The sequence below is a fragment of the Grus americana genome, chromosome 1, assembly GCF_028858705.1.
Source record: "Grus americana isolate bGruAme1 chromosome 1, bGruAme1.mat, whole genome shotgun sequence".
In the NCBI taxonomy this organism is placed as follows: Eukaryota; Metazoa; Chordata; class Aves; order Gruiformes; family Gruidae; genus Grus; species Grus americana.
In genome coordinates, this window is record NC_072852.1 from 120,865,730 (window position 1) to 120,882,082 (window position 16,353).

The 16,353-nt window shown below is 44.6% G+C and overlaps 1 protein-coding gene across 2 annotated transcripts in view; it reads left to right on the plus strand.

The window, feature by feature from the left end:
- The first annotated feature begins 216 nt into the window (after positions 1-216).
- The window catches only part of BACE2 (beta-secretase 2), a 55,096-nt gene continuing 38,959 nt past the window's right edge, over positions 217-16,353 (plus strand). For both annotated transcript variants that reach the window (XM_054809154.1, XM_054809165.1), the window contains exon 1: positions 217-705. In XM_054809154.1, the coding sequence (XP_054665129.1) occupies positions 241-705 (465 nt within the window). In that variant the 5' untranslated portion in view covers positions 217-240. The remainder of the gene's footprint in view (positions 706-16,353) is intronic.

Genomic DNA, 16,353 nt, shown 5'->3' on the forward strand with positions numbered 1-16,353 from the left:
CCGCCGCTCTCCCTTTAAGGCTTTCGGAAACTTTTCTCCCCACCGTGTCGTCACGCTCCGTTAGCGGGGCTACGGGCTGGGCTGAGCCGAGCTGGGAAGTTTCTCCTGCGGGCATCGGTCTGGAGCAACTTTCCCACACGGCCCCCGAGCAGCCGGAGCAGCCGGGGACCTGGCCGCTCCGGCTGCTCGGGGGCCGTGTGGGAGAATAGTGAGGAGGAGCTCGGTTCGGGGGAGGGGGAGATGAAGCCAGGGCGTGGGGAAGCCGCTCCCTTCTTCCTCCTCCTCCTCCTCCTCCCCCCTCGGCTGCTCCAGTCTGGCAGCCAGGCGGCTGCTGCCTCCGGCCGGAGCCTCCGCAGTTGGGAAGTGGCCCCCAGCCCCCGCGCGGCCGCCGGGATGAGGACGCCGCTGGCGGCTCCCGGCCTCCTGCTCCTCCTGGCCGGCACCGCGGGGCTCTGCCGGGCTTTCTTCTCCCTCCCGCTCCGTGTGTCCCACCCGGCCGCCCCCGGCGGATCGCCGCCCGCCCCGGTGGTGCTGCGGCCGGGGAGCGGTAGTCGGCAACAGGGTCAACTCGGTGGCGCGGACGGCTTAGCCTTGGCCTCGGATCCCGGAGGCACCCTCAACTTTTTAGCCATGGTGGAGAATTTACAAGGGGACTCCGGCCGCGGCTACTACCTGGAGATGTGGATCGGGACTCCACCGCAGGCGGTAGGAATGGGCCGGGGGCTGCGGGCGAGGCGGGGGGTGGGGTGGAGGGAGGCCGCCAACTTTTCCTCGGTGGGCGAGAATCTGCCCCCCCCCCCCCCAACTTTCTCCCGCTGCTCCGTGCTGGCGCCTCCCCCCCACCTCCCCGAAAGACGATGCTTGTGCCCGGCGCAGGAGGAGCGGCGGCAACAGCGAGTTTCCGCGGGCCAGGCGGGGGGCGCGTCCCCTCCTGCCCGCCCTCCCGGGGCCCCGGCGGCGTCGCGGTGCGCGGAGCGACGAAGGGCAGCGGCTGTGTGCGCCGGGAGAGGCTGCCCTGCCCCGGCCCGGTGACCGCTCCGGAAATCCTGCGGAGCTGGTCCCCGGTTTCACTCTGTCTCATGGCATTTTGATTCGAAGCGAGCTGTTCTATTAGTCAAAATGACGGTGGTTTAGAGTCACAGGGTGCTTTTTTTAAAAATTTTTTTTTAAGCTGCTTGGCATTGTGATTGGGTGCTTTGATAGATCTTGCCGGTGTCCCCGGGAGAATCACTCGGAATCTTCCTGCTAAACTAAGTGATGGCTAGGCAAAACCTGCTGCCTCTTTCGGGAATTCATGTGTTATTCATTAATAACACAAAGAACGTGTGTGTTTTGAATACTGTTTTCAAGTGCACCGTGTTTCCTTAAATCTCCCCCATCTGCCTTCACCAGCATTGCTGAAGTTTTTTTTTGCAATGTAGTTGCTTTCATCTGTGTCATGAGATCCCAGGAGGAGCGGTGCTGGGCTGTTGGGGGGGGATGACTAGTCAGCTGAGTGGGGATTAATTTCCTGAAGGCCCTCGGGGCTTTCCCTCAGAACTTCGTGTCTGCTTCGGGAGTTTAGGCCCTTGCATTCCCAGAGTACACAAAAATCCGTATTCTTCTGCTTTAGCTCCCCTCTGTAATAAAAAGCCAATGAATGCCAAAATGCCTAGCCAACAGGGAGTGTTCAGCTGTTGTTACATTTTTGGACTTCTGTGAGTTCGCTCTTTATTACACCTTGAATGTAAGAAGATTGGTCACATTGTCACTCTAATTGAAATGTATGGCAGTAGGATCAATACATGTATTGAGAAAGGGCGGCGTTGTTTTATGATCAATAAGTGGAGAGGTTGGGGTTTTTTTAAAAAAAAAAAAAAGGCTAACCAGGTCTGATGTATCAAAGGTGTGGCCTGATAGCCACAGAGGCCATGAAATAATTTTTCCTCTGTGTTGTCTGCTGCATATTTGACTAGTGCTATTAGTGTGGCATTGTGCGTGCTTCATTACTCCAGGGAACGTTCAGTATTGGTTTCTGCCAGAATCAAGGTACTGGATTTGATTGGACTAATAATCCAATTCAGTATGTCTTAAATGAAAAAAATAATTTTAGGTAGAAAAAGTGACTATCAAGCATATAATCTTCTTACATGTCTGGGGGGATTCTGAAATTGGAAGAAATGGAGAAGGAAAAATATGACAGGCTTTTGATAATGTGACTGGAGGTCTAAGAAGAAGAAATGTGCTGCCCTCAGTGCACCTGGAGGCTTCACTTATGCTTAACAGCTAGTATTACTTGTATTACATATGATGTAAGGTTTCAGATAAACTTGCCTCAATGATTTTTCTATCTGGAAAAAAAAATGCAACCAGATTTGGAGCTGAGCTTTTACTATTTTGAACTAGTTCTGAGTTCTTGCACAGTTAATTATTTAAAAGACCGCCACTGGTGTTTAGCACATGTGAAGTTTTATTCACGAGTAGGCCCACCGAGGTTGTAAGTAAGGTTATGAATACACTTGTGTTTCCAAAATCAGATCTCAGCATGTAGTGACTCAGTAGAGTGCAGTTAAAATTTATTCTCTACTTTTGATAGAGACGAATTTGTTATCTGGTTCCCTGCCTGAAACTGGGAGGCTTAAAGATCACAAATGTACTTGTTTTTCTGCTTTGCAATGAATAGTATAAAGCTGCAAAGCTGCTACAGGCTAGTGCTACTTGAATCTTTCACAGTGCTGATACTAAAGGCAAGCGTCTTGATACTGCCAAGCCTTGGGATTGTGTCAAACTCCTTGCGCAAGTAGTCGCTGGAGTCAGAGTGGGCCATGATCAGGTGGAAGAGGGAAATGTGTCTCATTGATTTCAGTGCTCCTCCCAACCTGACCTTGCCTCATGTTAGGAGCTGCAGTGTGAAGTGATGTTCGGACGCTTTCCTTTACTCTTGCACTCCTCCGGCATGGGACTTTCCCCCAAGCTAACTCCTTTCCTCACCCAGGCCTCTCCCAGGACTGCCCACGCAGGGGGTAACGCTGCCCTGATGTTTTGCCAAGGAGGAAGAAGGATACTGGCAACGTAGAAGAGCTGCAGAGCAGCACAGCTTCGTTCCGCACTGCCGGAGCAGAAAGGTGGATGGCAGAGCTGCTGCTCCAGACAGTGTCGCAGAGAGGGGACGGGTAAATGCAGACAAGGCAGTGGTGGACCAAGACCAAATAGCAGGTTGTCAAAAGAGGCACAAGACTTAAGGTCGTGGTTATGATAGTGTTGGCGCCTGGTAACTTTGAAAGTGTGTGCGTTAAGTGTTGAAAGCTACAGTGCCAGTATGGGGAATGAGCATTTGTGAAAGATTTCAGCACTACTGAGCTTCTTTTACTGCTCAATTGCATTTTTAGAAATTTTCCTTTTTTAATTTTTGTTCTTGGAAGGAAGCTACTATGAAACAGTTTTGGTTTTCAGGTCATTTAAGGCACGCTGTTTGGCTTTCGTTCCAATTCTGATTTGTCATATAGCAGATAAACACAGCACAGAACTGAGTTGTACAATGGCAGTTCTGAAATACTTGTTCTGACGATATAAAAATAGAGCAGCTGTGTGAAGTCAAATTTCTTTTACTTTCAAGAGAGGAAACTTCAGTGCAGTCAATCCAGTTTTGCAAAGTGTTTGCAGCCAAAGTGTTTCTGATCATTTCCAGTTCTATAATAAAGTGTCCTTCCTAATCGTATCGGATCTCCAGACTAGCTACCAGGTCAGTGTCAACTGTCATTACCCCCATTAATTCTCATTCGTTCACATGCAGATCTACTTAAGATCTACAGATCTACTTAAGAATTGTGTGAAAGGTGAAAAAGAAGATCTATTGTATTGAAGAGTGTGATATATTTCTCTCATTTCATGGATGTATTATTATGTATCCAACTTCTGATGGATTATGTGCTTTACACCTGTCTGTATAGGTGCACTTCTTCCAATTCCAGATTTGAATAAGAGGTGACAAGAGCCCGATATGAATTGTGTGCACTGTTATTACTTCTTATTTCTTTAAATAATCTGATGGAATTCCATTGCTCTATGTTTTATTATTTTGCCTGCCCTGAGATTATAAGCACTGTGAGGAATTGAATCAAAGATCATTTAGGGTTTTTTCACTATCTTCACTGCAGTTCTCTTCATATTAATTTTGTTTCTCCTGCGAGCCTTTGACCAATAGAATAGTCAAACTCTCAAAGCACCCCATGTTCTTCACAGTTTTCTTGAAGTCCATCTGGACCGCATTAAATGTTTGCAAAGAAAATACCATTGCCTCTTGTGCTAGTCTTCACTGTATGAGGTAGCGGTAGTCTTGCATTTCCAAATTGTGTTTTTTATTGAGACCAGGTAAATGTTATTCCTGCGACTTCATTGCGAAGAGAGGCTGGGCACGTGCCTCCTGAGAGCTCAGAGTCACGTAGCTGCGGTCTGATTAGTGAGTATTGAAACCAGGATAGGATCTGACTTGTGCTCTGAATGCTACAGCTCATTTTTTGAAATTTCAGTGTCAATTTTTCACTCTCTGCATGAGGAGGTTTTGTCTATTGTTTTTCCTAACGGCAGCTTGCTCTGTGCAGGGGGTGAGCAAAACCCTGTCCTGTAAACTTGCTCTGAAGTTTTAAGGTCAGTGTGAATGTTGGGTCTAAGGGCCTTCACCGTGAAACACAAACTGCTGTTTCCATGTAATAGGTGGAAGGCTATCTTTCCTTCAATTTCTTCCAGCTATTAAAGAAAAGAGGATGTAGAAGGATATATATTACACACCTCGAGTGTGTTATGGACTCTTAAAATTTATAGCTTGGTATTTTGAAGATGATGAACACATACATTAGCAACTTGTGAACATGCAGCCATTCTTCCTTAATTTTTGATAGCTCTTATTACTGAGTGTTGGAAGGAATGAAGATTGTGAGAAAAGATTCAACTGCTCTTGTAATTTCATCGCTTCGCTAGTCTTGCTATATTAGGTGATAAGGGCCTGATTTCTGGAGCTGTGTTATTCCCTGAGAAGCTAAGCTCTGCTTTCTTAATTTTGATGAAAGGGACTTTACCATCTTTCTAGATACAAGAAGTTTAGAAAATGTGATCCATCCAGATTCAAATACCAGAAGACAAGCTCCAACTTGAGTCTCTCTCTCTCTTTCTTTTTTTAAATAATAATTACATGGGTCTTTTGTGTTTGTTTTTGAGCTCTTTATAAAAGCTGAAAAAAAGGAGGGGTTGAGGAGCAAAGACAAGTGCTGTGGCATATTGGAGTATTTTGACGTGGCAGCATCAAAATACCTCCAGATCCCTCTAATGGAAGTATTATTGAAATGCAAAATATTCCCGTTGTTAAATGATGAGTTGGGTAGATTTAGTTGTTGTTGTTGGATGCCTGCTAAATAAAAAGGACAAGGACCTGAAAGTCATAAGAGACAGGACTAATACAGTGACGTACTGTGGTGCAGTGGGGTGTAATGTATTTTTGCCCAAAGACAAAGCAAACAAACATACCAGGTTTTGGTTGACAGAAAGGTCCCTGCATTTACAAATTAGCATTCTGGCACCTCCTTCCATACAAAATTAGCCCTCGCAAAAGGGACTGCATGGAGGTGGTGGAGCCTGTACTATAAAAATAACCCAAAACACGAGTATTAATTGCAATGCAGTCACCTCGAGCGTAGCACAGTTAGTGTTTTGTAGCAAGGCTTTGCCTTGCTGTGTTTGTAAGTGGGCTGCGATGGCTATGCGCTGACTGACGCTGAATGGAAGAGGCTCATCATAGTCGTTCCTCAGGATGTGCTCCTTTCCCAGGGTCAGCTGGATTAGAGCCCCACTAACTGCTCCTTTGAGGGTGCTTTCTCTCCTTCAGGGAGATGGTGGAAGCTTTATTATCCAGGGTTGCCGATCGTAGCAATCATGCGTTCAGATCTGGTGGGCTGGGGCAGACGATAAGTTGTGAGGAACAGGAGTGGTGGCAGTGGGTGTCAGGTTCACACTTTTTACCGGTCCTTGCATTTCATCCCTATCAAGGCAAAAGTAATGGTTAAATTGGGAAAGAGCAAAGTAGAGGGTGAACAAATAACTATTTTGCCTGTTATTAAGGAGTAGATTAGTTCAGATCTGGAGTAGAACTAAGATTAAAACAAGCCCGTGGGCAAACAAAAGCCTGTGTGGAATTCCTTTATGTTTGGATGTTTGGGATTATTAAGGAAAGAGTCTTTTTTTTCCCCTTGCGTGTTTTCTGTTGGTGGTGTTTTGGTTTTTTTTTTTCCTTTTTCTTTTTTTCCCTTCCTCTAAGCAGAGGGCAGCGAGCTCTAGGGATAGTCTCCAGCAAGACAGATTTAAAAACTACTACACTCTGCAGGGGCCTTTATTTTTATGAAGGGCACTTAGGACTTTGAGTCTGTGAGGACACATTAGCTATTGCATTGCCTCCATATTTTATTATCTTTGAAAATTTCTCACTTACTGTAGGTGAAGCGAGTCTGACCTGAAATGTTATCTGGCCATTGTCAAGTACAGCTACACTTGAATAAGGAAGCTGCTGCAATAGCATACCATTGCACATTTGCGTCTCCAGTATGAATCAGACATACCTCTCTCCCTTTTCTTGCTGGCTGTAAAATACAGATTTAATCATAATTTGTGTAAGTAAATGAAGGAACTTGTTGCCTCTGTTTCTGCCCAGATTGGGACTTGAGATCAAATCTTCAAAGTAAAGGAGGCAGCACTTGGCTGCCCCAGGAAAAGGAAGTGTTTTTTCTTGCCATTGATGGGACTGTCATACATCGTGCTGCTTTTCAGCCTGGTTTTGCTATGTAGATCTGAGCTCATGAAGCAAATGCAGTACATGTTCTACTGATACCAGGTTGCTGTTAAAATCAAAAGTTTTACACTTTAATTTGTATCTGTTAGTTCAGTGTCCTTTAAAGCACTTGAAATAGCCCAGGACTGAAATAGATTTTGTTTTAGTTAGTTGAATATCTGTCTTTTTCTCTGCATATGCCCATGTCACAGCCACCTGTGTGATTGGATTGTGGCGTTAAAGAACTGAGCTAGTAGAAACCAGCTAACTCGGGTTGCTAACAGTCTAGTTGTGACGATGGGGACCTCCGCATGAGTGATCTGCTGTGCTGTGCTTTCCTGGGTGGCTCCGCAACGCGCAGCCAGCTCTGTTACCGCTGGCAGCACCTGAGGTAGCTCGAGCATCTCTGCATCAACTGCGTGTTTTGGTTTTGCTGCGGCAGCGCGCTCCAGGCGTGGCTGTCCGATGGGCTTTTGGCCGCGCTCGTCCGAGGGCGGGCGTGTAGCAAAGTCAGCTCTCGTGCCTTCAGACAGCCTTGGGCCAGAGTCAGTGTTTGCTCCCTCTTTTGGCAAAGGTTGATAAAATAATACTCTTTTTTTTCCCCCCTTCTCTCTCCTCCAGCAGAGTTGTTCCCTCGTTCTTCCTTTTGCCTGTCTCTCCTTCTTCTGCTCTTGCTGCCTTTTTATTTCTAAGAGTATTTTATGGGGATGGTGGTGGGAGACACATGTTCTGGAGTTTGGTTTCGGTTTTGTAAAAGAGTCCTCCTCGAATAGATGAAACCTGTGGAATACAGCAGAGAGGGAATTTGAGGAAAATAAGCTAGATGGGAGGGAAAAAAATGGAGTGAAAATTACAATTCATTGAATACAATTAATGTGTCATAATTAAAAGGCTCTTTTGAAGGGAATCTGTTAAGACAGTAATTGCACTCTACAATCCTTTTTTTCCCTCACCACTGCTTACTAATAATTTGAAATAGTGAAAAATAAATTACTTGTAGATTTTGTCCTCTTTGCTCAGCTTGTGAGTACTAAAATTAGTTGATTTTATTTAGCTTTATGGTTGGTTTATTTTTGTACCTACTTACTAGCAAAAACTGCTGTTAAGCTAGACTGCATGTGTTTAGGGAAAACGCTTGTCTCAAAGTCCTGTTTTATTTTAAAAGAGGGAAGGTATTAACGCTGCAGTAACACTTGGTAAGCTTCTCCTCCTTAAAGACCCAAACGGGTCTGTTCCTAGGGTCTAAACCTGCTTGATAGCGCTACTTTTGCCCACTGGAATGTTTGAGTATTTTTAAAGAAAAAAAGGTGACAGCTCAAGAACCAAGAGTCGCCCATCCGCTTGAGGGAGGGAGTGTAAGCCTTCTCGCATTAAAGGCCAGCTCCTGCCATTTGACAGGGAAAAAGTAATCGCCTCCTTTTAGCGGCTGTCGCTCAGATAATTCCTTGATATTTATTTGTGGATCTGCCCGTGAGGGGTGTGTAGATGAGCGTCTTGGAGCCTGCCGCGGCATTGCAGTTTGTGCTCAGGCTCACGTCAAGGCCAGATGTGAGAATTTCCTCGCCCACCCAGGCTCGCTCTGTTTCTCACTTTGCTACCGTAGGAAGCTTCGTACCAGAGAAGATCAGCCATTTGGGGCTTCTACGGAAACAAAAGGCTTACGTGCTAAGCCATCGGATGGAAGGTTGGGTGCTGTGTGTCCCACCTTGAAAATTTTATTGTGGTGTTATGGAAGAAAAAAATACATCAGGTCAGCGGAAGGTAAATTTTGAAAATTGTCTTTGGCAGCAATACTTTTGGCACAGAAAATAGTGTACTAGGATGTCTATTTCAACTGCAGGCTTTGGATCTATTTTCAAAATTGTGAAATCTTGAGGGAGGTTTTTTTCTCTCTTTTTTTTTTTTTTTTTCCCCTGCTTATTTGGAAACTTTACTTCCGAAATTCCATTATGATACCTGTTGATACAGAAACCTTGACTGACAGTGTTTGTGGCATAAGAAATTAACAGTTGTAGCATCTTTTTAAGACAGAGCACACTATACCAAATTGGAAGGTCTTCAGGGTAATATTGCCATGCTGCTTAAGCGTGGTGTGGAAAGACCTTTGCTTTGATTCACTGTGCTGTCTAGTAGACGTCTGCTATGGGTAAGTGAAATGTGAGGCATGTCAGAAAATTATTCATCAGTCCTACTGATGCTTTTCTGTGACTAAAGAGATTTTTATTTAATTCATTCATTTTTCTTGGTGACTCTCAGGTTGCAAATAAGGCAGAGGAGTCCAAAGGTGGTCACACTTTCAAAAAGTCTGAGGAGTGCTGTAGTAAGGTAACATCTGATACAGTCACACTGCTTCAGTTTATCTGTCACGGAATAATCTTCTCATTACTTCACGGATGCAAAGTCCTTCAGGGAATAACAGAAACATTTCACGTGATCCAACTTGCCAAATTTTTGCATTTGGACTGCTGAGATAAATAACGCATGGGAAGGGGAAAAAAAAAGTTCAGAACATTTCTCGGCAGCTGTAGTCACGAATGCTGGCATGTGTTACGTGTTCCAGCGAAAGTGAACTTTCATTTGCACTCTGCTGAGCCTTCAGGTTCACCTTTCTTTGGCAAGTGACCAAATACTGGTGATACTATCTGCACATTTGTGTCCAGATTTGGAAGCTTTCTGCATAGAAATGTGCATGACATTTGCTGTTACTGATGGGTGGACTTCCACAATTCCAGCGGCCTGAGCACCATCAGCTCCAGCATGTAGGCAGCAACGTGGCTGCACTTGCTGCCTTCCTTGTAGCGCGTAAAATGTTGGAGCCCTGGGCTGCTGTAGGACCTGAGGTACCATCGTCACATCATGGGTTGTAGAAGTAGAAGATAGGTTACTCCTACATACAGGTTGATATTTGGAGGAATGGGTAGTGGGAAGCTGTCCTCTGTGTGATGTTGCAGTGCATAGTAGCAGACTTCATCAACCTGAGAGCATAAAAAAAAAAAAGTCTTTTAACTTCCTGCCCTACAAACTCAACCTGGTATCTGGAAATAAAGCTGTGTTCCTGCACGCCTCTGTGTTCTCCTGTGTAATAAAGATTTTTATAGTGGAACTTGGTTAACAATTGTAATGATGTATGAGCCACAGGCGAAGCTAGTTCATTTCCCAGAGCTGCTGCCTCTACAGTATTAGCCAGGGTAAAGAGTAAAGTGTGCATGTTTGAGAAGGAGAGAGAGAAATAAATGAGTTCAATAGTATGGGGAGAAACACTGCTGCTTTAAAAAAAAAAAAAAAAAGAATTTTTTTAAAAATCATATCTTATTTCACTTGAGAATCAAATTTACCTTTTAAAATGCCTTGCCAAGATTTTAAGTAAAAATGTTAGAATAAATATGAGTAACAAAGATTGTTCTTATTTTTAATAAATCAAACACATTATTGTGACATTGCTTAACAGCTTTTTTTTTTTTTTTTTCTTTTTTTTCCCCGATCAAATAGTCTTGTATTATGGAGTGGAAAACTGCTTCTTGTGTGTGTGTGTGCCTTTGAACTCCCCTGTATAATTCCAAGAAATACCCATGATGACAATCAAACTCTGCTCTTTGGTAATATCCTAAATAGGTCAGGTGGAATGGGGAGCAAAAGCCTTCTGTCTGTTGTATTCCCTTTATTAATTACCAGGGAAATAAAAACACTGGAGTTGCATCACCTTGTTTGTGCTGTGAGACCTGGGACCGCCTGCGCACATTCCTGCCGCCGCTTAAAATGGCACGGAGCAGCGGGCAGCTGCCTGACCCTACCCCTTTCCCCAGAGATGTGGCACAGCTTCTCTAGCAGGGAATACAATCAGAATAACCAAATTCCAGTCCTTGTGTTTGACATAGCTGGACTGGTTGGTTGGTGGGTTTTTTTCCTGACCTCTTCCCTGCCTCCCTCCCCTTGCCTGCAGCAGCAGATCCAGTTGTGTCCCTTTGCCATCCATCGGTGTGCAAAAGTATGTGATGGTGGCTGTTTCTGGGGAGAGAGGGAGGAACGGAGGTGGGAGATGCTGTGGGTGGCAGGGAAGAGGTAGTTTGAGGGAATTAAAGGATGGCACCAGTCTTTTCAGCTTCCCCGGGCTGAAACATCTCAGTTTGGCAATATGAAATACTGCAACAGCTCTCATATGTTAAACAAAACCTGGTGGTGCTGCAAGTCCAGCTGAAGAACAAGTTGTGGCACGTTTATAGCAGAGGTCATGCCTTGAAGTACAGGGAGTTCATAGTTGGTTTTCCAAGGTGTGTGCTAATTTATTTATCTCTCCACGTCCAACAATCTTGGCTAATCCAGGAGTCCCGGTGTGTGAATGTGAGACTGTTGGTAGTTTCCTGGTCTCCAGGAGGGAGAGGTTGCTTTCACAGCCATGAACTTGACTTAAGCAGCAAGGTGGGGGTTCCTATGTAATCATGTCCGTTGGCTTTCATGTTTTGGGAAGGTTGGTCATTTCACTATTGCAGTGTATGGATAGAGAAAACCCAAGAAAAATGATGCTTACCCACTTTGGTTTTGTTGAAGTGTTTTAGGGGAACAGCTGGAAAATACCATATAAGCATTTGGTGTCCTTCCTGAAGAAAAGCACTAAAAAAACATAAGCAAGCCCTCCCTGAAAGCACAGCTAATTGGAGAAGGATGTTATAATGAGCGACCCCACTGTGTGGGTACGGCAGTGCTGCTGGGAGCAGCCTCTTCTGGGGAGAATGGATAGACCTGATGTGTCAGGAGTGTCCTGCCTTCACCTCTCCTTCTTGCAGCTCTCCAGGCTTTGACAAACCTTTGGTAACAAACACCCGTCTCCAAAACTAACATCTTGACAGAGGAGGGGAAAAAACCTGAAAAGAATCATGTCGCTACGAGAGCGAGTTGATGGGGGGGAGGAGAGGGAAGAGATCAGACCCAGCATGCAGCCTTCTTAAAACACTGATTTTTCTCACTGCTGTCCTGCAAACTTCTTTTTCTTCCTACCTGTCTCCAAAATGTAGCCTTTTTCAAAGTTAATAGCTGCCTTCAAAAGCTTCTTATATATTACAGGAGCAGCTTTGGCACTTGATTTCACATCTCCAGTGCAATTTGAAATCCAGGGGTTTATTTAAATTTGAGATTGAAGTTCAGATCTTTGGTGGGAGGGAGAGGCCTTTTAATGGAGGTAGAAATACAGGAGCAAGACTGAATCTCTCCTGAGAGGCTTCTGCCCGCTACTGAAGGGTGAGGGTACTGTGGTGTCTTTGACAAAAGGAGATTTAAAAAAAAAAACAACCAAAACCAAACCAAAAACTAGCACTGGTGAGGTTAGAGATACCTCCTAGCCTACGCTCAAGAGTGTTAGGAATCATAGAATGGTTTGGGTTGGAAGGGACCTTCTAGTTCCAACCCCCTGCCATGGGTAGGGACACCCTCTGCTAGACTGGGTTCCCCAACACCCCGTGGGTTTGAATGTGTGGGCTTCATAGGCTATGCTGAAGTTTGAAACATGGCCCTTGATTAATTCTGTTATTTCCAAATGGCACAGTAAACATGGGCAGTGACTCATGGTGTAGAAGCTTGTACAACATGAGGAAGGTTTAGAGATTAGTCAGTTCAAGCCTTCTTGAGTTTACTTAGTATAACTTGGCTCTATGCAAATGTGCAAAACCGTTTCAGTCTTACAGATACTGCGGTTGGAGGGTTGTTGCTTTAGTTTTGAAACAAACTTTTTTTTTTTTTTTAGAGTGTAGGACTTCTGAAACTAGGTAGAGAAGAACAACTGAAAATGCCTCTTTATTCAGACAGCAGTTTCTCTGAGTCTAATGAACAATAGAGGTAAAGAAAAGGGTGACCTGACAAAATAAATTGGAAGCTAATTTTGGAGAGCAAAAGCCTCAGAAAATTGAAATTCTGAAATGTATGCAGCTTCTAACTGTAATCATTCACTGGGTATAATACATTAACGTAGGCTTACTGATTTCATTTCCTTAAAAAAAAAAAAAAAAAAAAGCCCTCCTTGGATATTGTATTCTGAAAGGTAGTGTATTAGCATGATGAGTCTCTTTCTCCTTTTTTTTCCCTAAAAAAAAAAGCCCTCTCAAATTGTTTGACATAAGACTATGTGTTTTAGACGTATCATGCCCGAAGTAGTACTGATAAACGGAACAGACATAGCAGACATTTAACCTTGAGGTGGATGGTTTGTTGTTTTTCAGTGAGGTGGTTGTCTTTTTTTACAGAGAAAGTTTAGCTTCAGGTCAACTGAAATAATCTGACAGTGATTTCCTTCAGGAGTGAAACGAGACAGGCTGTGGTTAAGCTCAAGGGTCCAAGTGCACAGAGGCTTGCTGAGGGAGCTGTCTGGGGACAGCTTTTCGCTGGCCGGTGGTGTCTGTGCCCCTGTGTTGTGAAATACAGTCATGCAGCCCTTCAGTGATCTCCATCACCCTCCTATTTCCTATGGAGCTCAAAGCTGTCCCTCTCCTCAGGTCTCCTGCTGCACGTGTAGCTCCGTGGACTAGTAGCTATCTGATGTGGCCAGCCATTGCTCCGAAGACTTCAAAATCCCACCGAGCAGTGCCCGGCAGGTCTGCTCTGCAGTGGCTACGCCCTGTGGTTTGAGAGTGAGAAGGAGATTTAGGTCGAGAAGGTGGCTCTAAAATTGGTAGTGGCATTCACGAGCCTATCTCCAAGAGTCGGGTTGGTGGTAGAGATGGACTTCAGGCATTTCTTCAGCTTCTTTTTAGCTGTTGAATTATTGAATTAATAGCTGTCTCTCCAACTCCTTTGGCCACCATGTTCTCTGGGGATGGAGGAGTGAGCTGTGGATGAGATGCTTACTAATTTAGATGTGACACAGAGCTTAGACATAGCCCGTCTCTAAACCAAGGCTGCGTGGGGACTGGGATTCCTCCTGAGTCTTGCAGTTAGACATGAGAGTTGGTCCCAGTGGCATTTAGTTTACAGTCTCCCTGTCTCATCAGTGCTGTAATGTAATTAGCAGAAAATTGATGAATTTAATTCCTACACACCTACTAACAGGTGGAAACATGCTTTCAGATTTAACAAGAGCTCTGTGTGTACTTAAGTGCAAATAGCTGATGCCTCCTGCATTCATTCTTGAATTTCAGGCTGTGTTTGTGGGGCTTTTTTTAATCTTCCATTTATCTAGGCACTCATTAATCTTTCAGTTCAAGAACGTGTTTAGGATAAATATAGAGAACATATAGATTTTCCTCACTCCAATTTGTGAGCACTTGGGTGCCTTACTGCTTTAGTAAGAACTAATAGTCTGCTCGATGTTAATGTGATGTCAATGTGCTGGCTGCACTGGGTAAGGCTGATGAAGATACCAGTCAGATCACACACAACCCCTTTTTTCTGAAAGGCATGGCTCCCAGAGGGTCTCTGTAGCAATCATACGTCTGTTAAAAGACTGTCACAGTTTTCCTCAGTCTTCTCAAGCCTCGTCAAGCGTTTCAATGGTTAGGTGAGGTTTTTGTAGACCTCTAGATTAATGTTGTTACTGAACTTTCTCTAACTAGCTCAGATTTTCCTTAACACCCAATGCTTAGAGCAGGGCGCAACTTCAACTGTAGCTGTTTTATGTGAACTAGAGGGTTGGTTCACACACCTAGGTTTTTTTGTCAGCTATAGGGTGTGATATGGGAGAGGGACTTGTATCTGGAAAAAAGAAAAAGGGGAAAAAAGGTTAATCTTTTCTGAAAAGGCAATGAGACAAAATTGCTGTGATTCACACAGCTCTAAGATAAGCAAGTAATAGCTCATGTTCAACAGCAAAGCATGTTCATATAGCATGAATAGGATGGATGTGTTGTATGATAAATCTAGACACAGCAAATAAATTTCAGCCTGAAAAATAAGATACCACATGAGACGGCATGTGCAGAGAGAATGCTAATGTTTAGGGAACCGAAGGCATTGACAGAAAGGAGAGCGCAGAAATGAAGAATAGATATTTTGTTTTGTTACCAGGATTGATTGGCTGACTATTTTTTTGTCTTTAAACCATAATAGCCTTCCCTTATTGTCAAAATGATAATATATATAAAGCACTTCCTGTAATATTTCTCTTCAAAATGACTATTCATCAGTCCCACAGTCAGATGCTCATATTTCAACTCACAATTTAGTTTAGCAAGTTTATACTTCAGCGCAATCAGTCATTTTAGCATTTGTGTTTTTAATACAAATCTCAACTACGGAAGCACGGAGTACTCTTAAGCATGGATAGATTGGCTAATCCAGATAATACTTTGTAATCTTCTGGCAAAGAAAGAGATTATTGCTTTTCAGAGAGAGAAAAAAAACCATAAAGTATTCCTCCCAGTCTAGCAGTGCAGATCATGAAAAGATTGAGGGTGAACGGCTTTTGGTCTTCTGCTGGCCCCAGTGCAGGTATGAGAGTGTCCAGGGATAGCTGAGTGTTTTAGGTAGCTGGGGGAGAGAGTGAATGTAAAGGTAGTATAGATATGGCGTCACATCCCAGGTCCTCACACCAGCAGGGAATGTGGTGAGGGGAACAATGACGAACACCGAACATGCTCTGCTGGCCTTGATCTGCTGCTGCCCTGAAGAGCCTCCATTTGCCACTTGTTCTCCTGCTTGCTCCACAACCTCAAACACACCACAGTGTCTGCGACAAACTTTTGCCGTTGCAAAAGCAGGAATTATCTTTGGTGATACGCCTGACCTCGTGGTTTGGCCAAGTTTTCATGCTGCAATAAATCACCTTCCTCTGTCTCCCCAGTGTGACGTTGCAGTGAAACATGGGCACCACCTGCTGAACAAACAGCATTAGAAAATCATTAATCTCTGTTCCATTTTTCTTTCTTATAACGCCTCTCTTATCTTGGCTGCACGGTTAAACCCTTCTTACGGCTACAGGAGGATTATTTTTTGGAGGTAGTGGCAGATAGGTCTGTGTTCTCTGGTGAGGTGACCTCCCTCAGGTCACCACAGGAAACACTTCTCCTCCCGTACTCAGCATAACATGTGGGCTTGCCCCCTTCCTCTTCCTCCTCAAAGGTGAAGCATGATACCGTCCAAGCTGCAGGGAGTTGTTTTGCTCTGGGTGGGACATTTCTCCGTCGCCACCAGTGGCCGTGCAGCTGTCAGCCAAAAAGCTGAGTGTTTTTCTGCATTCCTCTATTCGGTGCTGGTGACGCCTCACCTGGTGTGCCGTGTCCAGCTCTGGGCTCCCCAGCACAGGAGAGATGTGGACATACTGGAGAGAGTCCAGCGAAGGGCCATGAAGACTTTTAAGGAACTGGAGCATCTGTCATGTGAGGAAAGGCTGAGGGAGCTGGGACTGCTCAGCCTGGAGAAGAGAAGGCTCAGAGGGGGATCTCATCAATGTATGTAAACACCTGAAGGGACAGTGCGAGGAGAACAGAACCAGGCTCTTCTCAGAGGTGCCCAGTGAAAAAACCAGAGGCAGTGGGCACAAACTGAAACACAGGAGGTTCCCCCTAAACATAAGGAAAATCCTTTTTTATTGTGAGGGTGACCAAGCACTGGCACAGGTTGCCCGGGGAGGTTGTGGAGTC